The 24,254-nt window shown below is 39.0% G+C and overlaps 1 protein-coding gene across 1 annotated transcript in view; it reads right to left on the bottom strand.

Moving 5' to 3' along the window:
* gch1 (GTP cyclohydrolase 1) overlaps positions 1-19,277 on the bottom strand; it is a 22,924-nt gene extending 3,647 nt beyond the window's left edge. The window contains exons 1-4 of the mRNA XM_044356101.1: positions 18,377-19,277; positions 9,199-9,308; positions 2,892-2,947; positions 77-108 (exon numbers count right to left, since the gene is read on the bottom strand). Coding sequence (XP_044212036.1) covers positions 77-108; positions 2,892-2,947; positions 9,199-9,308; positions 18,377-18,755 — 577 coding nt within the window. The 5' untranslated portion in view covers positions 18,756-19,277. The remainder of the gene's footprint in view (positions 1-76; positions 109-2,891; positions 2,948-9,198; positions 9,309-18,376) is intronic.
* Positions 19,278-24,254: the final 4,977 nt, after the last annotated feature.

Genomic DNA, 24,254 nt, shown 5'->3' with positions numbered 1-24,254 from the left:
CGGTTCACTGAAAACACTGAAAACACTGAACTCTGAACAGCATGAAGATCAAAATAAATAAAACATCTGTTTGTACCTTGTAGTCTGCGGCTGTAGATTTCAACAATCCTGAGAGGAGAGAGAAGGAAAGATTAAAATAAACATTTTATTCTGCATCAAAATAAACACCGAGCTAAAAAACAAACAAACTCATTTTACAGCCGTTATCTCGTCTGATGAGCCAACAGACGGAAAATGAACCGATAAGCAGAAACGACCCGGTTTTCCCCTTCGACCTGCTGATCTTCTCTGTGAGGAAAACCGCTTTGGACAACTGAAGACCCCCCTCCACCTCCGAGAAAATGTCACAAGACCAAACGGGCTGCAGGAGGAGCGGCGGGATGTACTTTACATACGTAACGGAAAGACAGGACGCTGGAAGAAGAAATGCTGCTTAAAAAGATGACGATGATGCAGTTCAGATCTCGCTGTAGACGTTAGTGCAGATGGAAATAGTAATAAAACATCCTCGTTTTGTCTGATCAACAGGCCAAAATCCAAAGATATTCAGTTTATTATCATAGATGACGCATAAAAGCTTCAAATCCTCAGATTTCAGAAGGATGCAACAAGGAAATGTTTGACATTTTTCCTTTAAAAACGGCCAAAATAGTTGCAGATGAACTTCCTGTCGCTTGACTAATCGCTGCAGATGTTTTGCATGTCAATAATCTTCTGAAAAGCACCGACAATCATCTCCAAAACATCATTACATCACATACGTATATCATCATATCCTTCTGTTCTCTCTGATGTGATGTGATAAGCTGCATGTTTCAAAAAAATGATCTTGAAAGATGAATGTAATGTGACCAAACTCACTCTTTTTGACATATACTGACATGGAGCGAACACTGTCGTACTGAAGGTCTGCAGATCTCCGGTTCTAACAGACATAAAAGTGAAGATGCTCTAAAGTTAGAGGCGATGAAGGGTTTTCATCGTCGAGTACGGCCACGAAGCATCTGTTACCAAATCTAAACAAGCTGCGGATGTGTATTGTATCAATATGTTTGCAAAACAAGAAAAATGGAGGCCGCTGAAGAACAGACGCGTCGGAAACGTTTCAGAAGAATCGCAGATCGACTCCAGACTTCCTGGATCGGAGGGCTGTTTTCAGTCTGAGCACATCTGAGATGTTGGTTATAAAAGCTCTCATTGCACAGGAAAAATGATGAATGTTTGGATAATAAATTCATTTTCTCTTCCATAAGTTTATCTAACATGATGTTTGTTTACAACCTGTATGAACATCTGTCTGTTTCTTATTCGGTTTATCCGTGAAGCCCGGTCGTCTCTGATGATCCTCAGCTCTCCATCAACGTAACTCTTCACAAAATCAATCCACTTTGTTTCTTCATCTCCTCATTTTTTGGGAATTTAAATAACAAGCTGTTATTTAAATTGTGGCATCCAGAGAGGACGCGTGTTCGGGGCTAGCAAACTGTACGCTGTCGAAGTAGAAACGGTAATAATAACTCATAATTGAGCGGGATAACCGCTGATGTGAGGGCGCTCTCGTTCTTATATAGTGGAGGGGGGGCGGGGTCATGCCGGTCACGCCATTACGCCGTCATAGTATAGCCGTTTTAGCCACGCCCAACAAATCAGGAACACAGAAATGGTGAAATTTATTTAGAAACAAATCTATGAATTCACTTTACAAGAACTTTAAATGATGTTTAAACTTTAAATGATTTCAGTTACTAATTTGATTAATTTGACAAAAATAAAGATAAAAGTTGTATCAAACTGAATTTTCCCTTTAAAGATCCGTTCAGAATCACATTTTACAGGTTCAAAAGTTTCATTTTGTCTTAGAAATGTGACTTAACTAGCTGTTGTCATCAATGTGTGTGTGTGTGTGTGTAGTACTGGGTTAGTGTGTGTGTGTGTGTGTGTAGTACTGGGTTAGTGTGTGTGTGTGTGTGTGTGTGTGTGTGTGTAGTACTGGGTTAGTGTGTGTGTGTGTGTGTGTGTAGTACTGGGTTAGTGTGTGTGTGTGTGTGTGTGTGTGTGTGTGTGTAGTACTGGGTTAGTGTGTGTGTGTGTGTGTGTGTAGTACTGGGTTAGTGTGTGTGTGTGTGTGTGTGTGTGTGTGTAGTACTGGGTTAGTGTGTGTGTGTGTGTGTGTAGTACTGGGTAAGTGTGTGGGGTGTGTGTGTGTAGTACTGGGTTAGTGTGTGTGTGTGTGTGTAGTACTGGGTTAGTGTGTGTGTGTGTGTGTGTGTAGTACTGGGTTAGTGTGTGTGTGTGTGTGTGTAGTACTGGGTTAGTGTGTGTGTGTGTGTGTGTGTGTGTGTGTGTACTACTGGGTTAGTGTGTGTGTGTGTGTGTAGTACTGGGTTAGTGTGTGTGTGTGTAGTACTGGGTTAGTGTGTGTGTGTGTGTGTAGTACTGGGTTAGTGTGTGTGTGTGTGTGTGTGTGTGTAGTACTGGGTTAGTGTGTGTGTGTGTAGTACTGGGTTAGTGTGTGTGTGTGTGTGTGTAGTACTGGGTTAGTGTGTGTGTGTGTGTGTGTGTGTAGTACTGGGTTAGTGTGTGTGTGTGTAGTACTGGGTTAGTGTGTGTGTGTAGTACTGGGTTAGTGTGTGGGGTGTTAGTACGATAAGCCTAAAGGTATTGGGGTCAGCGGGATCAGATTCTACACTAGTACACACATAAACACACACGCACGTTTTAGTAATCAGCTTAAATACACACTAGCTCACACACACACAAACACACACACACACACCTAAGATGGCCAATTAAACACTACCCCAGAACAACACACACACTAACACACACACACACACACACTAACACACACACACACACACAGTCCATCATATTAAAGTAAACATCCTCACCTGGCCAGCTTGCTGAGGCCCAGAACTCGCTTGTTGGGGAGGTAACCGATGTGAACCTGCACAGAGCCGGAAAATAAATTAAACATGTTCAGTATTTTATACAAGTGAAGATGTTGACAGGTTGTGGAGTATTTTTATTATTAGAGCTATTAGATGTTTCAGGCCTAAAAACGTCACTGACTGCTGTGAAACCTGCTGCTGATTCCTCTCACATGTTAATTTAGGTGAAAAAATTCCATAAAATTTGCTGTGACGTCCCAGATGGTCCGAGAGGATGACCACTGATGATTTAGTGACCTTTGTGACCTTTCCTGTAGCTGTCTCATTACGCAGCTTTTAGATGGAGCTCTGTGTGACTGATAATAATGTCTTTTTATTCTTTAAAGCCAAATTTTGCAAAAACAAACACATCAAAAAGCAAAAAAAGCAACACCTAACAAAAATAAATACAAGTGCACACTCATAACTTCACCAGCTGCTGGTTGTAACGTTGCATTTTATGTTTTATGCTCTTTGAATATGATTTGAATCGTTTTATTACTGTTAGAATTACAACACACACAAGACATAATTTTACTTTTCACCAACTATCAGTTCTTCCAGCCTGCGAGAGGCTACAGAGAGAAATAAAAAAAAATGTTGTGCTCTCAATTTAATAATTCGTGCTCTTGATTTAAGTGTTTTCCTCTTGTGGGAAACACCAAACACATTCAGTCAGCCTGAGGAATTTCATAAGTAAATCCATATTTTAGTCCGAGATCCAAATAAAAACCTTAAATTAAATCCAAGTGATCCGTAAGTGAGCGAGCACGCAGGAGGGTGTAAATTATGAAACTGAGAGTATGAATTATTACATTTGCGGCTCCTTAAATTATTGTATGAAGAACACAGTTGTTGTCGCCTCAGTGTCAAATGAAAAAACATGAAATGAGGAGAGAGAGAGTGATGCTCGTTCAGAGCAGCGTCTGCAGGCTGCAGAGTTTCCTGCCAGACTTCAATTAACCAACCAATCTAATTGTAGTTTTAATTTTTGTTTTGTCACATCTCTGATTAGCTTCATAATAACAAAACAAACATCATAACAACACAACAAACTAAACAAATATCCATAAAATGTTTCATCTGTGAGGAGGAGGGACGTCTTCTTCTCATCTTTTTTTCACATGTTTTCCTCCTCTGAACCAAATCTGGAGTTTGTTTAGTGAGTTGAAATGTTTTAATCTGGATTATCAGCTGTTATACTGAACTGGAACTACTGAAATTAACAAGAACACAGATTAAAGTTGGAGACTCTTAGTTGATATTTGTGTCTGTGAGGATTGTTTTGTGTGAATGAACCGTCTCTCTCACAAACTAGATCTTGATCTCAGTGAGATTTTATGAATAAATAAATCTTAACTAACAAATAAACTAACATTTACTTATAAATACAACAGGTGTTTTTTCCGTAACGTAACTGACAGTTTATCAGACACGTCGGCTTTGATTTGACCGACGAAGCCGAAAGGAGGACGACAAAAGCTGCAGATGAGAGCCGATCGAGCAGGTGGACGAGCGGCAGACGAGAGGAGGAAGAGCCGGAGTCATCGGCCGGGGAATCAGTGCTGTGGATGGCTGCAGGCTCTAATTCTCTTACACACACACACACACACACACACACACACACACACACACACACACACGAGCTCCACTCAAATGTCAAACGCAATTTGTTGACAAGACGAGAGAAAGGGCAGCGGCAACAAGCGTGCAAAGATCTCTTTTTCTCCTTTTTCCTCCAATTCTTCTTCTCTTCTTCCGCTCTCTGCTGCAGCGGCCTGATATATCGACATCAAACAGGCCGACTGTGACGGCGGCTTTTTCACTTATCTGCTCACGCTTATTTCGTGCTGTGAACGACGAGAGAGAGCGAGAAAAACATAAGACTAAAGAATGAGAGGAATCATCACGGTTGGAGAGTAACTGCAGGAAAGCAGAAAAGTTTCCTAAAACCAGAAAATCATCTAGAACGAGAGGGGTTTCCTCTTAGATTTGACCTTTAAAGAGCCACTAATAAAGGTTTTACACATTAAATCAAACATGTAGTGTGTTGTTTGTGAAATAGGGGTGTGCCTGAATACAAATACATTATTCAGCAAAGCACAAATAGTGGTTTTTTTTTACAAATATATATAAATATATATAGAGGTCTGTCTGCAATGAGGTGATGAGTAAAGTTGTAGCTCAGTAGTCAGAACAGTCGTCTATGATCTGGGAAAAAAACGGGTTTTTAAGCCTCTTTCCACTTTTATTCTAATACAAATACAAATATTTTTTTGCTGCCTCAACAAATACAGATACAAATACAAATACTGGGGTTTCTGCACATCCCTGATGTGAAAAAGGTTTCCACTGAGATTTACTCTTTTCAGCCTATTTTCAATTGTTTTGGTTTTATGACACATTTCCTGTCTGGTTCAGTCAGAACATGTGGAGCACTTAGCAGCTAAAGAGACAGATGTTTGTCTGAGGAGCTGGTGGAGACCAAAACAAGAGCTAAAGAAGAGTGAATATTAGACTTATATTCAGCAGGTGGCCACAAAAACAACTAGTAAAAAAAACTGTAGAATGAAGTTTTAGAGCTGCAAAGATTTCAATAGATCAACAGAAAATTAACTATTTTCATAATTGATTCATCGTTTTGAGTCATTTTTTAAAGAAAAAGTGTCCAAAGTTTTCTTATTCCAGCTTCTTAAATGTTAATATGTTTTGTTCTGTTCTTCAATGACAGTAAACTGAACATCTTTGGGTTGTGGACTGTTGGTCGGGACAAAAGAAGACATTTGAGGAAGAGCTAAAAGAGAGTGAATATTGGAGTTATATTCATCAGGTGACCAAAAACACAGCCTCAAATGAATGATAATGTGTGTGCTGGATGAGTAAATAGAAAAATCATTGATATTGTTTTATAAGATGAAAACTTGTCGAGTTCATAGCTTGTGATGCTGCTGCTCAGTGGTCCAAAAACTAAAGTCTGAACATCGTCCATCTAAAGACAAAACCACCAGTCAGTCCAACACGGTGCTACAAGCAAAGAAATAATAAATCTTAAACCTGCATTAACTGATTTTTTATCCATAACATGACATATCGTCACCTTTTATGTTGTTGAACTTGTTAGCAAACAGTTTCTTATTTAAACATCCAGCAGTTACGGAGCAACATGATCATTCATTTGGAGTTTCTGTCCACCTGGTGAATCTAAGTCCAATATTCACTCTCTTTTAGCTCCTGAGGGAAATATCTGTCTCTTTAGCTGCTAAATGCTCCACTATGTTCACCAGCTAGTCTACAGCTAACTGTGTCTGTTTGCTGTTTGCTGCTGAGCAGGTAGTGTACAGCGGCTTTTTACAGCTTTTTCTCTAAAAACGACACTATGAGAGCGCTGAGAGTGAACCAGAACAGTAAAGTTGCAGCTGGACAGATAAACAATGACCTGAAAGCTCCGTAAAGCCGCCTTTAAAGACTGAATATGAGACCAAAGGACAGATGTTTTTTTTTGCGAGTAGTTTCCTCTCCTGAAACTCTCTCAGCAACTGATATGACAGCGACTCTGTCTGCTGATGGCAAAGTAATTGACAGTCTTTAATAAACGCCTGTTGTCTGATCAACATCGAAACAGTTTATCAAGCAGCCGGCGGCTACCTGCACACCATCTGACCAACAATGGAGGAGGAGGAAGAGGAGGAGGAGGAGGAGGAGGAGACGGTCTCTCTCCGTGTGATGAGTCACAGAGACACGACAGACAGACAGACAGATGAGAGAGGCTGGATAAGAGGCGACGCTGCAGCTGACGTTGACCAAGAGAGGGAGGAGGTTTAGGGACATAAACAACCACCTGACGACCACCACACACACACACAGTAACATGGGAGGTGTGGTAATTGTGTGTGTGTGTGTGTGTGTGTGTGTGTGATTCACTGCTGTCATCAGAGCCCATTTACACCGGTGGAAAAGGATCAGCTGCCAGCCCCTATTGTCTTAAACGACATGCACCTGCAGGCGACGATGGAGGGATAAGAGAAGCAGAGAAAGAAAAGAAAGAGAAAGAGAAAAGGGGGAAGTGGCCAATCAGGTTTTAGCGGAGAGTAATGATGTCAAAGGCGCAGGCCAGGAGGAGGAGGAGGAGGAGGAGGAGGAGGAGGAGGCTGACAACAAAAAAACAAACACAGGATAAACAGATCTCACTAATCTGATTGTTTCTCATGTTCTCTGTGTCTGTTTTTTAAACCTCCAGATGAATGTCTCTCTAGATACACATCTGTTTCCATGTTCCAATAGTTGTGACCTTTTTTTTTTTTGTATGATGTTATCAATGTTCAAGGGCTACTCGAAGAATATTGTCAAAAATCAAACATATCAGTTGCTGACACATTTAACATGTTTTTAAAGGTAACATATTAAAAAAACAGTTCAGCAGTGATAAAAAACTGTGATTCCCAAACTAACAAGGATCCGATGAATCTGATCTGATCTGATACTTTTATTTATCTGAAAGAGACCAGGACGCTCTAAAGCTACAACCTGAAAATCTGATGATAGTCTTAAAGGATGGGTTCTGTGTCTTAAAACAACAGTCAGGCGTCCATATGAACAGTGAAAGAGCTGTAATCATTCCTCCTGTTCATAGATCCCCCTCCAGATGCACTTGTTGCAAATGCACAACGTTAAAATGTGTTTAAAAGTTGATGTGAAGCTTATATGAGGCTTCAGCAGTCTGAGTTAGTCATATCAAGTGGATATCTGACACATTTACAGTCTTTTTAGCATCAAATTCCCTCTTTGTGTTTCCCTGTTGAGCTGCGGTGGAAGTATAGTAACAAAAATTTTGGCTCTACACACTGCGATGTTCATTACATCCATCGAAATATATCATTATAATCATTTTAGAGCAATCTACATGATATTTCCTGAGTCATAGTAAAGGTTTTGGAGTGATGATGGTGCTGGAGGAAAGGTCAGGAGGTCACGAATATTAACAGCACAGAACGATCTGACCAGTAGAAATCTGATCTGAACCAAAGTGTTGGACAGTATGAACACCTTCAGACTAGCGGGCTTTTAAAAAAACGTTCACATTAGTTTGAGGGTTCATACGATAGGATCTACAAATTTGAATAATGTTTTTTTCCACCAGCAGAGGATGAACTGCTGACTGTGTTTCTTAGACTTAGACTTTCTGCTGCCATTTTCCACTGACCTCACCTTTCTCTTTACCTTTGACTGGAACCACATGACACAATATACATTATGTCTGCAATTTCTATCATCATGTTCCAGTTCATTGCTTTTATTTTTCTCAAAATCCCTGATTCCTGACAGAAAATTGAAGTTTCTGTTTTCTCCTGCAATCAGGCGACATCACTGTTGATACCGAGTATATACTGATATACTGATACTGAGATACCTCGGCCCTGTTTCACAAAGCAGGATTAGTGAAAACTCTGAGTTTTCACTTCCAGAAAGAGAGCTAACTTAAACTGTGCATCGGTTACCATGGCAACTGACTCAGTGAAGCTAACCTGCTCACTGGCAGGTTTACTTCAACAAACCCTGAGTTTCTCTCTGTCTCCTCCCTCTTACAGAGCCAGACACACTGTTTTATTCATATTAGTTTAGTTACTTAAGGACTTTCTAAAGTTTCCATTTTTATGCTCATCAGTCATTTCTTTCTTTCAAAACAGCAGTTTTTGCCCTCAAGGTCAAATATTACACAGTGTGAATTCAGCCAGAATCAAACCTGTGCATGTTATTCTGTTATAACACTGAGACTCTGCACACAAGACAGTTTATTGCACATAATGTCTGATCTTAGATGTAAAGAATGAAGCTTCAGACACGGAGAATCAATGAATAATTATCTCTTTCACTCATGATGTGATCGGTTACACTGATGGAACATCAATCCTATAACACTGGAGATTACATGCTAATATAATATATATAATATAATAATAACATAAGTGAGCAGGATTGTGGTGCAGCTGCAGTGTGTAGATTTTTAAAATCAAAGCCTTTTCAAGAGCAAATCACCAAACTCATTATTACTGGATCAGATTCTTACAGTCACGTCTCTGTGTCTTTGATCTTTATATGTTTTAAATCTTTAACTATAGAGTTGATTGATCTGATTCTGATCAGCTGATCTGGAAACAACAAGTTTCCCATTTCAGCGTTCATCAACTCGGAGTTTGTTAATCCGGCTCTCTGGAAAACCAGGCTGGTGTGTGTGTGTGTGTGTGTGTGTGTGTGTGTGTGCAGCTCTCACCCTGCCGAAGATGGGCACCAGGTGATGTTCGCACATGGAGAACATGTCGATGTCTTTGACGATCACCATCTCGTCGTGGTCCTCGTCGAAGATGGCGTCGTTCAGCACGTCTGCGGAGGAAAAACAGAGAAACTTAAATATAAAAATCTAAACGTCTCATTGTAGAAAAACTGGAAGAAGTTTTTTTATTTAAAGACTTTAAAGATTCATTAACTCATTTCCTCCACCGGTTTCTTTAAGGATTTACATCATGTTTTTAGTTTTATGGATTAATTTACCCATTAATTTCATGAATATTAATCTATTTTTAATCCGGTTACTCACATTTCTGTCATTTTTTACAGATTACTTAATTTAGGAAGTTAATTGTTTGAGTTGTTTTACTGTTTATGCTCTTTTTATGTCATTTTCTGATGTCCAGCTCTGTATTTGTCCTTTCTGTATTTTTATTTTGATATGATTTGATTTTGATGTGCACAGGAAGCTCTCTGCATCACTTTCTTCTTCACTCCAGCAGACAGACAGACAGAAACCGAAGCAGCCGTGTCAGAGGACGCAGCGCCGGGCGTCTGTCTCACCTCGGGCCTATCTCTCTCCTCATCGTCCACTCCGGTGTTTCTCTCTGGCAAACACCAGCATCTAATTATAGCTCTGCTTCCATACGCTGCTTCCTGTTGTTGCTTTATTGCATTTTTCTGTTGCCGGGGGTTCAATAAACCGCTTTATCTGTTTGTGACGACGCAGACGCCTCTCGCTCTTACTGCCGCACTTTTTAATTTCCTGACTGGCTATCTGTTAGAGAGAGAGGAGGGGGGAGGAAGAGGAGGGGAGGGGGAGGGTCAACGAGCCAAAAGGGAACAGACTGACTTGTTGCTTCAGTCTCTGCTGCGTCTTGTATGAATGTGTGTAAACAAGGTCGCATGAAGCCTGAGTTTGAGAAGATAAACAGGTTCTTTTAGACTCTTTTCCACATGTTTGTTGTCTAACACAGTTCGAGTGATGATGTCGCTCTTCATCATGAAACACAAACATGAGTGTTTTATTTTCAGATGTTATTTGATCTCATTCGGGACTGTTGTTGCATTTTACAGTTTGTCCTCTGAACGAGAAACCAGTGAAGATTTGATTTTTGGACAGATCAGGTTCAGGCCTCAGACCGTACTGAGCGCTAAGATATAAAGTATTAATTTTGAGTCCATTTAGTGTCATAAATCTTTCCATTGATTGTTCTGATAGTTGCTGTTCCTGACTGCTGTGCAGCTGGAGACATTAGTGATAACATGTCGGCAGCCGATAAATTAACTATCATCTCACACGTTCCTAAATGCAGCATTTAAGATAGATGGAGAACTTCATTTATCCCCAAAAACACACAATGAGGTGTGAACTACCAAAAAATATATATGTATACAAAAAGTACTATAATAAATAAAAAGGTAGAATAAAGAAGTAGAATAGCTTTAAGGCAAGATATTGCTATTAATGTGCAACTCTGTGGAGGAGTCTCTGCTCTCGGTACAGAGGTGGATGGTTTTTACAGGTTTTTAATGCTCTTTAATGCAGCTGAGCTGAAGGAGCCTCTGACTAAAGACCAGACGGTTGTGTAGTTTTGTCCATTATGTTGAGCAACATCTTTCTCTCCACAACCAGCTCTAGAGGCTCCATCACAGCACTGAGTCTGCTTTCTTTATCAGTTTGTTCAGTTTCTGATGCTGATGCCCCAACAGATGGCTGCAAAGAAAAGTGCACTTACTACAACAGGCTGGTAGAAGATATGCAACATCTCGCTGCACACACTGAAGGACCTAAACGTCCTCGAGAAGTAGAGTCTGCTCTGTCACTTCCTGTTGAACACCCTGATATCTGTAGCCCTCCATCACCTCCACCTCCACCAGTGCAGTGATGTGGCTCACTGACATGTTTTTAATAGTTCTTGGACAACAACGGAGGTCTACAGCACAGAGGTACAAGATATATCAGGCTCTGGATACGAACACAATACTTGTTAATAGATCAGTTCATTGATGGTTTGGCTGCACATGAGATTTGTTGACATTAAGAGAAATATAGAAATTGCAGCCTTTTCCTTTAAAAGAGTTTGTTGAATCTGACTTGGAACAAACAGCCTAGAAAAAAGTCAGAGAGTGTTCTTGCATGAGGCTCAAAGTCTGGGAATCATTGAGTGTCTGCACAAAATTTCATTGCAATCCATCCAAGTCGTTGAGATATTTCAGTCTGGATCAAAGCGGTGGACCGAGCGGACATTGATCCTCCCTACAGCCGTGCTGCTTACGTGGATAAAAAATGGAATTGAACCAATCTTGCAGCACACCGACCTCTTCAAAAGGTCACTTCAGGAACAACTGCATCAGGTCTGAGGTTTGAGGGACTAAGAGCAAAACTGCTGTCTGTCACAGTGTCTTTTTTGATACATTTACTGTTGGGAACACATGTTAGAAATGTTCAAATTCTACAGAGTCTCATCTATCTGAAAGTCTATTTGTTTGGATCTACAGCACAGTTTAACTGCAACCAGCTCCTGGACACACTTTAGACCTTATTGACCCACAAACAAGAAAAACTGATCCAGGATGAACCTTGCCTTCAGGTTGACACTGTAATAAAGTGGTAATCCTGTTTTAAGAGTTTTCTAATCAACAACAAAGTTAAAGCTATAATCTTGTATTAACTGGATATTGTGCTCAGTCTTTGTTAGTGTGTGAATGTTGTATTTGTCTGTTTATGTTGTTTGTATTTAACGATATAATAATGTTTCAGCTGCTCTCTCGGCCAGACGTCTCTCTCGAAAAAGAGATTTTAATCTTAGTCTTAGACTTTTTATCTGGTTAAATAAAGGAAAGAGAAAGAAAAAAAGGTTTGTTTACAGTGTTCACAGTGATCTCAACAACTAACTTTTGTATTATATCATTATTATCGATAGAAACGATGACGAAACTTGTTGTAAACCATAATTATCTTTTAGGGACGTTTGAAGTGCACAACATGTCTGAGACTCTGCCCACCTTTCTCATTACAGCTTCTATCACCACCAATTACAGTGATACATGCATCACACACACACACACACACACACACGCACCTTGAAGGAAAATATCGTTAAGTCAACCTTAACTAAATAAAGGGCAGCTGGTGAGGACTGTCGGTTCAGACGCCCTGGGTGACAGAAACGAGCCGGGTATCAGGTAATGACAGTGTTACTCATCATCAGCAATTACATTCAATAGCACCGCCTTGTGTGTGTGTGTGTGTGTGTGTGTGTGTGTGAGTCATAGAGTGAAGAGGCCACATGTTGACACGTTCTGAATGAAGCAGGAAACGGTGGAGTGAATGACTAAATAAACAAAGTTCATTTATCGTTCAGACAGCCAGATGTGTGTGTGTATGTGTGTGTGTGTGTGTGTGAAGTGCACACACACACACACACACACACATCAGACAGACACACACACATGCAGCTCCTATACTTAGTCCTAACCCTGGGCGTGTATTTGTGAGTCACCGCTGTACATCCGGCCTTCACACGCACACAGAAACATACAGTTTATATTTTGAGCAGAATTTATAACAAGTTGTTTATTTCCCAGATCACTCAGAATTGTCTTGACTCGCGGTTGGAAACAGGAAGGAGGAAGTGTTGGGTTATAACCACCGTCCACCTCGACGTATATCTATCGACGTCATATGAACTGCACCGCCATCGCTGCAGGTCAGAGCTACTGCGGCCACTAGATGGCGTCTGTCACTCCAACGTAACTATAAGTCATTTGTGGGGGCGACATTATGACCTGCTGTCTGGTTTCTCTCTCGTTTGAGAAACACGAGCAGTCAGACAATCAGAAAGGTTTTACACACAAACATTCAGGTTTGCCAAATTTATCTGGTGGAGAAAATTAGGGAACGATTTAATTATAACCAAAACTGTCTAACTTAAACATCCATCACAACAGTTCACAGACCGACTTCCTGGTTCAACTTTAACGTACTTTATTTACCGTAGAAGAGAAATTATTACTGACATGTTGGTTGAGCTCGCCTTCAGTTTTACTTTTAAATAACATCATTTAGACAATCTGCCTAAACTTCTTGTTTACATCACGTCTGATCATCTGACAACTTGTTGCAGTGTTTCTGCACTGTCAACCTTTGCTGTAATGATGGCGACATGTTCCCAGATCACACGTATTAACTTGGTGACTACAAATATATCAAAAATAACAAGCTCTGGTGATTTTTCTACATTTATGCACATGAGTTCCACATCTCTGAAGATTCATTAGTGTGGAGATGTTGGTGGAGTCACATCAGGCTGCCATTGCCGTTTTTTACAGCTCAAAATCTCAATTTTGCCTTGAAGGATCTTTGAAGATTAACAATCTGTACAGTTTACCCTTTTTACTTCAGCTGACAACACTTTGATGGGAAAGAAACTCTCCTGATTCAAAGTCCCAGAAACAAGGGAGCACCGCTGACTGCAGGGTGAAGTTTAGAGGTTAATGGATCATTTTTGGTCAATCTTGGATCAATTTAGCATTGTTAGAATTCTCTCCGGTACTGTAATATGTATTGTAATGTATTGTGTTTGCACAAGTTCTGCATGTTCGTGCGTCGGCGGCAAGTAAAATGTGTCATAATTAACAGGAGAGGAAATGATCTCATGTTTCAAATTTGGCACCATGATTGGCTGAAAGCAGCTGCTCTTTCATCTGAAACGAGGTAAACCTGCCGAGTGAAACGCTGGCGTGATGGGACGCAGCCAATCAGAGCAAAGTCCAGCTGTGACGCGTCTACAGGAGTCACTCTACATGGACTCTCAGTGCAGATTTTTCCTGCTTGGGATCAATAAAGTTGAAGTAACTTCTCTCATGTCACACGTCATTTTAATAAAAGTCACATTAAACCTCATATCTGCATGAGCTTCATAGTTTCAGTTTTACAGACTTTTACAAATAAATATCTTTAACTTTCATTCACTTTCTTCACTGCAGTTTATGTTACAGAGTCTCCTCTGTTAGACTCCTTCATTTTTATTAATCAATCTATAATTATTTATTGATTAATTGATTAACTGGTTGGTCTATAAAATGTCAGAAAATCATGAAAATGTCCGTCACAATGTCCTAAAGCCAACAGTGATGCCATCAAATGTCTTATTTTGTTTGAGCAATAGTCCAAAGACAAAGAAAAGCATCACATCCTCAAAATATGAAAAGCAGGAATCAGAGAATCTAAGTGAAACAATATTTCAAGAATCCCATTTTCAAAACAGGAAAAGTGGAAAAATATTTTTAATACGTTCAATTTGTGCTCAAATGCAGGCAAAGTTTACACCTTTCAACAATAAGGCAATTAAAATAGCTGTGATATACACTCTGACTTATCTTGTGTCTGAAGATTTTAAAGGTTTTAACAAACTTAGGAGCAATAGTTTTCATATTATTTGCTGAATTATTTCATAACATCTGTTATTTGTGTTATAAATGAGGCGTTCTGGCATTTAAACATCACAAACACATGTGGATACAACATGTCGGTGAATGTCGTGCATTAACATTATGATATGAGCTTGTAATTGCCAAGTTTTTCTTTGATATGATGGTGATTATCATTGTTGTTTTTTCATGTATTTGTTTTATATGCGTATTGTATGTTGTATTTATTTAAATACATTAGCACTAACTGTTCATTTACAACCTGTATATACTGTCTATTCATATCTTACACGTTATTTAAAGCACAGCTATTAATACTGTTCATTTATAACCTGTATATATATTCATATTTCATACACCAGCATTCAACACTATTTATTGAATAACCTGTACATATATAACACATTCATACATATATTGTAGAGACTTATAACTAAAACCTCAATCTGCACACTTCTCCTTTACTGTAATGCTGCACTTTATGCCTAAATTACAGGTTAGATGCCAACTGCATCTCGTTGTTAAGTACTTGTTCTTGTACATTGACAATAAAGTTGAGTCTAATCTGTTCGTCTGAACAGGTGGAGACGAAGGTCTTATGAGGAGGAACTGGACATTGAGCAGTGCAGATGTGAGGAAAAGACACTTTTTTAGCTGAAAACATAAAAGATTTGAAAAGAAATCAACAGAGCAGATAAACGTGCTGCAGTGAGTGTGAGACTATTTGGACTATTAAACTTTGTCTTCTTTTTGTCTCTACACATTAAAAACATGTTTGAACAGTTTCCATCCCTCTCTAAGTGCTTTCTATGTCTTTAAATTAATGGTTGTTTCCATCTAATTTCAACTAGTTTTAACGTTTAAATACCAATAAATTAATTCAGATTAAAGCTGCAACAATTAGTTGATTAATAGAGTAACTGATCAACAAAACATCCATCAACAATTAATCATTTCGAGCAAAAAAATTACAAGAACTTATTGGTTCCAGCTTCTCAAATGCAGAGATTTACAGCTTTTCTGTTTCCTGTGAAGGTAAACTGAAAACATTCAGGGTTTCGACTGTTGGTAAAACAAGAAAAACATCAACTTGCATTCATTTGTCACTATTTTCTGATATTTTATAGACTAGCAGACTTCTCAATAATTAATCTGATTATTTTCTGGATTCATCAATTAGTTGTTTTGTCCATAAAATGTCAGAAAATGGTGAAACATGTAGATCACTGTTTCCCAAAAGCCCAAGATGACGTCTTCAAATGTCTTGCTGTGTCCAACAGTCCACAACATTGGCTGATATGTGTCTGGATGTATATGATTGGTTGTCTTTTATATTTTTTTTTAACTTTTTTTTTACCTTTTTTCATACCAAACTTACTTTATTTAAATTAAATGTTGTTTGTAATGTGTTTTATGATGACCCTGATGAAGACCACACGTTGTTCTTCATACTACAAGTGTTGCCTGAGTTCTCATCTCTCAACACAACACAAAGATACTCAGTTTACTGTCACTGAAGACTAAAGACACCAGAAAATATTCACATTTAAGAAGCTGGAATCCATTTTTATCCATTAAAAACAAAAGTTTTTATACTAAACAGAATAACTACGTTTACTATAACAGGCCTTCTGTAACGTTACAGGCTCTGAGCTTCTGTTTAATCTCTGCATAACTTTTCCTCACTACAGTTTTGTTGGTCATGTGCTCGTCAACAAGAGGATTGTAGGCTCATGTTGTGATGAAAGCTGAACCCATGACCTGCACACACACACACACACACACACACACACACACACACACACACACACAAATCAAACAGTGTGACACTTCTCTCAAAATGCAGTAACTCTTTACAAACATCCAGCAATCTGTTCCAAGCTGCAGTCTGAACCTACATGTGTGTGTGTGTGTGTGTGTGTGTGTGTGTGTGTGTGTGTGTGTGTGTGTGTGTGTGTGTGTGTGTGTGTGTGTTCTCTGCTTTCCAACAAGTCAAAGGGGAGGCTCCTGTAGCAGCCAATCAGCATACAGCCACAGCACCGCCGCCGCCTGAGGGGCAACACACATGTGTGCCATCACTATCTTTACCACTGTCCATCCTCTGATTGTCCAGAGATGAGACGAGCTTCATGTGGGATCCGGTGTTCAGGTCAAGAGGAGCCTTTTCAGGATCACACATGAATCTCTCTCCTCGCTGGGTCCACTCACATTTTTCTCTCTGACTCGGCTGCATTCTTTCCTTTTGCGTTACAGCTTCATAACACGCAAAACAACCCCCACTGCAGCCAAACTACCTCCAGATGGGCTTCTATAGGAGGCAGATGCAGAGAAGAGGGGCAGATCCCCGGCTCCAGCCACTCCGACGCGTCGTAGCGTGGAGAAACCGGCACATGTGGACCTGACACAGCGTTTCAACCCGTCTCCAGGTGCTCCCAACACCTACCCCCACCCAACCCCACCCCACCCCACCCCACCCTGCCCGCCCGCCTGCATGATACTCTGCAGCCCCTCTCTGGGAGTGACATGGGAGCACCAGCAGAGCAGGTTCTGCCAGCTGTGGAGTCTGACTCGGCTCTTTATTGGGCACATTAGTCTCAATCATCTATCTGACCTTCGCCTTAAAACAGCTTTCCGACAGGTTTCACAGGCCGGTTAGATCTGCCCGAGTAAAGCTCCCAAAATGAAATTGTGCAACACAGCACATGACACACGATGACATGAAAACCCTGTTTTTTCACTTTGATGAATGTTGAGTTTTTGGCATTTTTAAATGAGGATTGCAGATTATTTTCTCGATTAACCGGTTTGTCTATAAAATGTCAGAAACTTGTGAAAAACGTCTGCTGGGTGACGTCTTCAAATGTCATGTTTTGTCTGATCAACAGTCTCAAATCCAGAGAAATTCAGTTTACTATCATGTACGACACACAAGAGCTTTAAATCATCACATTTGAGAAGCTGCAACCAGCAGATGTGTGGCATGTTTGCTTAATAAATGACTAAAACGATGATCAAAGTAACAGTCGATTCATTTTAAACTCTGCCGGATCCATCTACAGCTCAAACTCAGTGAACATCTCCAATAAAAATGAAACATGTCTGGCTGAATTTTGGAAAAATGCTTCTTAAAAAGTACACAGTGTATCTAGGGGAGGGATAATATTTAAATATTTCATTCATTATGAGCAAACTGCAGCTTCAGCAAAGCTTCGAAACAAGCAGATACAGAATAGATGTTACATCATATACTCACTGAGCACTTTATTAGGAACACCTGTGCAATCTAATGCAACAGCTCTGCCTTAAGTCCCACTTTAATGAAGCTTATACACTTTCAGTTTTTCTTATATTATCAGAAAGGTGATAATTCTACTTTATGTTCATTATTGAGCTTGTAGTGTTCCTAATATTTTGTCCACCCCATTAACATACATATATAATTAAACTTTCTATCAGTGTGTCATGATCACCAGTGTAAACAAATGATTCCCACTTAATAAAAGCAGTTTAAAGTTACCCTCTGGTTATTTAAAAGTCTGAATTTTCATCCACACATCAGATTTTAAAAAGTGCATCAACTCTTTTCTGCAAAAAATTTTAAAAAGATGAGGAAGCTACAGTGAATTTTGGGAGGTGTTTACTCTCCTCTCTGTCAGACTTGCCACCTGTTGACCGCAGCAGGACAAATCCCAACCGCCTCTGAGCGGCTTTGTGGATTTAAAACTCACCGATAATTTTCTCCTGGTAGCCCTTGGTGAAGAACTGCATGGCGGTGGCGGCCCTCCAGGGGGTTTTGAGGAGTCCCTGCCGCTGCGGGTCTTCTCCGAGCCCCCGTAGGATGGTGGTGTAGGCTGCGGCAAGGGACGGCAGGCTCATCTCGTTGTCCTCCACGCTCCTGGTGCGCTCCTCCTTCCAGCTCTCCATCACCGAAGCCGCCGACCGGTGCGAGCCGGACTCCGCGCCCGGAGTCTGGGGACCGGCTGTGCGCCCGGTGCCGCCGGGTGACCGCTTCACCATCCCGTCAAAGTGTCCGTTGAGCACCGAGCTGCTGTCCCCGGACTCTTTCTTCTCGTTTGAACTGTACTGTGTCTGTTTGGAGTGCTCCATCACTTTTCTTTTTATTTTCTTTCTTTACCTTCAGTTTCCTCTGCTGAGCACCTGTTGGATCAGTGCGTCTTGCCCACAGTTTGCTTTGTTGGCTCAGTGGTGTTTTTTTTTAGTTGTAGTGGGCGCTTCTCTCGCAGCCTCAGCATCCCCTGCCTTTATAACAGCAGGATAATCCAGGGAGAGTTCCTATTGGCTGAGAGGCACCGGGGAGGGCGGGGCTACATCCCCTTTGACTCCCACATGGACCCTGAAGATGCAGATCTGCAGGAAACATCATCTTCACTGCAAGTCCTGATTTAATACAGTCTGCAGACACAACAAGATATCAGTTTATAATTCATCCAAAAAAACACTAAACATCCACTTCTTAAGACCTTTCTTTTTAATCTTGCTGTTAAGGAGACTGTTTAAATTTGTATAATCGTGCCTAATTTATCAAATCTCACAGAAATGTTTTATTTTATCATATATATAGGTAGAGGGGAACAAGATGTGAAGTTATGGAATAAGGGGGTAACAATTTAGGAACTTACAAATTATTTATATTATTATTATTTATATATTACAACTGTCCCTGGTCTCCCCTACTAGGTACCCGTTGTGTTATTATAGGGTACAGAACAACCATAAAACTGAGCAAAAATCTGGATGTTTCAGGGAAGATGGAGTGATGATTTCTGCAGAACTTAATAAATTTTATTTCAAAATTACCTTATTACCAACAAACAGGCAAAATACATTGCTCCTTTTTCATTTTGGGGTACTTAAAATAATTAGGGGGTACATCTGTGTGTTTACTTTGGAACAAAGGTCCAGGGGACAGCGTGTTGTCATGGATACTGTCGGCCTCTGAAGACCTCACCAGTAAACTTCATCACTTGACACTCGTTTATGGCATCTTGGCTCTGACAGAATTCACCCAACAAAGATGTCGCTCACTTGTGTGTAAACACATGTTGACAATTTCAAAGTCATTAAAATGTTGAAAGTCTTCTCCCTGGCGTTTTGTTTTCGTCAGGCATTACGGCTCCTCAAGTTGCAAGCTTATCCTTTTTTCAGCTCTGTGCACGGCCGCCTTTCATCCCAGGAAATAAATATATAGCTACAGCTAATATAAATATAGCTAAGGATTAAACATGAGGTATGAATCAGAACGCATATATATGGTTCATATGCTCTTCTGATGGCAAACTGTGTAGTATATTTGGTTTGTTCTTCCATGTTTTGAGGCAACAAAAATTGAAACAAACTGTTCTCACATTGTCCTCTAGTTACAGAGTAAGTTATGTTGGTTGTTCACTTCCAATGTAAGTGATGGGGGACAAAATCCACAGTCAAGTTTATCTGAAGCTAATATGAAGCTTCAGCGTCCAAATGAGTCAAATCAAGTAGATATCTTTCAACGTTACAGTCTTTTTAGTGCCAAAGTTCCTCTTTTTGTTACTATAGTTCCACCGCAGCTCAACAGGGAAACACAAAGAGGGAATTTGATGCTAAAAAGACTGTAAACGTGTCAGATATCCACTTGATATGACTAATTCAGACTGCTGAAGCCTCATATAAGCTTCACATCAACTTTTAAATGACTGTGTGGACACTCTGTGGATTTTGGCCTCCATCACTTACATTGAAAGCACATTTGAAGGGGATCTTTTAATATCCAGTATGAACAGGAGGAATGATTACAGCGAGGAAAACCTCTTTCACTGTTCATATGGACACCTGACTCACTTGAAAAATTATGAACCTGTCCTTTAAATGTTTTTATGCAATTATGTGAAGGACCTTGAGCTGCGTTTCATAAATGGAAGATGCTCAAATCAAGTTTATTATTATTATATTTGTGTTTAGGTGAAAAGAAATACACAAATATGTGTAAAATTGGTGTGAGTGCATGAAAACTAGTTAGCAATTTGTTGCTAACAAAAAGTCAAAACAGATACAGTATCTAAAAGTAAAGGATGAACGTGAAACATCCAGCTTCTGCAAGTGGTGATACAAACGTAAACTTAACCAAACCTACTGAAAGATAATTTCAGGTTAAGATAAGACTTTACTGTCCAAGAAGAAAATTTGCCACAATGCTGCTGCTGTACAGTCCCGTTCACTATGACGTGTATGTTGGGACGACACTTTACTGTAAAATATGCATAACAGACTATACTTACATGAGTGTACAAAAATAAAACTGAGAATTAAAGTCCCAAAGAGGTGAAAATATCCAACAAAAAAGAAAGCAAGAAAGTTTTTATCCTTTAAATTAACTGCTGCAGTAAAAGAATCTTGTGGTGATTTGACTTTAGGTCACACAAACATATTAAACAAATTCTTTAGAAGCTATGAGATGATAAAAATACTTAAAAATGCTAAAAACTGGCAACACAATCCACATATATATCCATATATGCACTAACCTTCAGGCAAAAGAAAAACTATATGACTTCTTCACCTTTTCCGCCCTCATACGCACATCTGGCATCAATTTCATATAAAAGAGAATCAACCAGAGAATTTATAAACCTGAAAAAAGTGTTAAGGTTTATTAAAATGTAACAGAAACATGCAACTTGCTATTATCTTTCTCTTTCAATAACAAACCCTTCTTACAGCAGATATTCTGACTTATCAAACACAGGATGTAACTAATAATAAGTAATTAAATGATGTCTAGAAGTGGACGTACTGTAAGGTTCACACGAAAAAGTACAATATAAAAATGACTGAATTACCAGTAAAATTCCTTCATTCAAAATATTAAGTACATTTACAGATATTAGCAGCAGAATGTACATAATTATCCAAAAATAAATGAACTTATAGAGACATTGTGTGTAAATTATTGTTACATTTAATGTTTAAAGAGTATTATAATGTAGTGGAGCATAATTAAACTACTTTATGTATCATGAGGTGCTTTCATCTATAAAAATGCATCATTTAAATGAGTAAATTATGTTTTTGTGTGTGAAATCTGGTCTGTGATGTAACAGGTAGCGTCAGATAAATGTACAATATTTACATCTGAAATGCAGTTGCAGAGAAAATTGAAAGATTTTCAGAATGGAAATAAGCAAGTAAAGTATAAATACCTTCAATTTGTACTCGCAATGACATCACTCGAGTAAACTGTCAGCTCATTATGTCTTTGTTATATACAGTATATCATTATCTATATTATATTTTGGGTCTGTCTACTCTTCAGTAGTGTGTATTTGTACTTTATGCAGTTATATCCAATATGTATGAGCATCAAAATGTACTTATGTGCATTAAAGTGAACAGTTTTGCCTCAAAATCTGATATGAATTTTATCTGGTATTTACATTTTCTATATTATATCTGCATATTTGCACCATATATGTGTTTGTTTGTATTTTTGGATAAATTATTACTTCTGCCATTAGTTCTGCTATTGTTATTATTATTATTGTTGAACTCATTTGTAGTTTTTCTGTCTGGTTTATGATGCAGTGAATGGTTTCTGATCTGCTGCTACGTTATGAACCGTCCAGACTTCTCAGGTGGTCTGGGGGTCTGGTCTGCTTTCTGTCCTCAGAGTTAAAACTAAACCTGGAGAAGCAGCAGCGTTCAGTTTTTATGCTTCACATTATCTGGAACAAACTCCCAGAAAACTGCAACTCTCGGGTCTTTTAAATAAAGACTGAAGACTTTACTGTTCGCCGCGGCCTTTTATTAAATCAAATCCAAGGATTTTGATTCATATCTCGTACTGCGACTGCTTCTATTGTCTTTGTTTTTATGTCTCTTATTCTATTTCAGCTTATTTTCTATTTAACTCTTTTTAATTGTATTTAAATGTGTCTTTTTATTATGTGTTTCTTTTACATTTTGTCTTGATGCCCTGTATGTTTTATGTCAAGCACTATAAAATGAAATGTGTTATACAATTAAACCTGCCTCTATGAGCCTGGTGGAGGTCAGAGGTCAATAAGAAGGTAATGGACATTAGGTAGGGGTGGTTGATGTCTTAATGTGTTTTTAATTTTACCTTCCGTAGCAAAAGGTTCATAAAACGATTTAGAAAGCAAAAGCAAAATAAAGCAATGTCTCGTTGTGACCACTTGTAACAGATTTACAGCCTGGAGGTTTTAGAGGCCTGAAGAGGAAACAGCAGTTTGTCTTTCATATCCATTTTAATTATCACTGTTATCCTAAAAAGTCATTTATAGAACAGAGTGTCATGTATTTTGAAAGAAGCAGGAAGAAGGCAGGTTGGTGCTGCAGAATGAAGAAAAAGGCAACTTGATTTTTTTAACAAATTGACTTAAATGGGAAAAAAATAGAAATATTCTCACTGCACTGACAGATTTTTTCATTGTTCTGTTCTCCCTTTGCTACGTTTATTTCAAAGGGTGAGTACAGGGTGTGCAGGCTGTGATCTAAAGTGTACATTGTATGTTTTCTATCATATTAAAACCAAAATTTTACATCCTTATCTTAATACTTACTTGTTGTTAAAAGATGGGTTCACAAAAACAACAGTCAGGAGCCCAAATGAACAGTGAAACATGTTTTTCTTGCTGTAATCATTCCTCCTGTTCATACTGACCATTAGAAGATCCCTTCATAATGACCTTACAATGGAAGTGATGGAGGACAAAATCCACAGTCAAGTTTATCTGAAGCTAATATGAAGCTTCAGCATCCAAATGAGTCAAATCAAGTAGATATCTTTCAACGTTACAGTCTTTTTAGTGCCAAAGTCCCTCTTTTTGTTACTATATTTCCACCTGCAGCTCAACAGGGAAACACAAAGAGGGAATTTGATGCTAAAAAGACTGTAAATGTGCATTCGGAGGGGATCTATGAACATGAGGAATGATTATATTTCAGTGTTCATATGGGCACCTGACTGTTGTTTTAAGACAGAAAAAAATTGTGAAACTGTCCTTTAAGTAGAATTTAGTTTTTCTTTGACTAGCTTGCTGCTAACCAAGCTAGCTACTTCACTGTGTATCTGGAGCTAATGTTCGGCTAATGCTACATTCTAGTAAGTGATTGTTGAACTACTGCTGGGCTGCTGTTCAGTATTTTATTCTTTTTGTTTTTACTCTTGTGGACTCTGTGTTTACTTGAGTAATTACTAGAGCTGCAACAATTAGTCGATTAAACAATTAGTTGATCATCAGACAATTAATTGGAAACTATAATGATAATCAACTATTCATTTTCAGTCACTTTTTAAGATAAAATTCTCTGTTTCCAGCTTCTCAGATGTGAATAGTTTCTGGCATCTTAAATCCTCTGTGATGCTAAACTGAGTATCTTTGGTTTGTGGACTGTTTGTCGGGACAAAACGAGACATTTCAGGTTGCATCTTGGGAAACAGTGATCGACATTTTTCACAGTGTTCTGCTATTTTATACCAGATACCTTTTTTCTGCTCTGCCATCACTACTCTTGTTTCACTAGATATACTTATTACAATCTGTTTCACATCAGCAACTGAAAATAGGCACCATTTCCTCCTGTTTGAGT

This window comes from Thunnus albacares, chromosome 1 (genome assembly GCF_914725855.1).
Source record: "Thunnus albacares chromosome 1, fThuAlb1.1, whole genome shotgun sequence".
NCBI classification, from domain to species: domain Eukaryota; kingdom Metazoa; phylum Chordata; class Actinopteri; order Scombriformes; family Scombridae; genus Thunnus; species Thunnus albacares.
The sequence above is the reverse complement of the archived record's forward strand: the minus strand, read 5'-3'. Positions and strand labels throughout refer to the sequence as shown.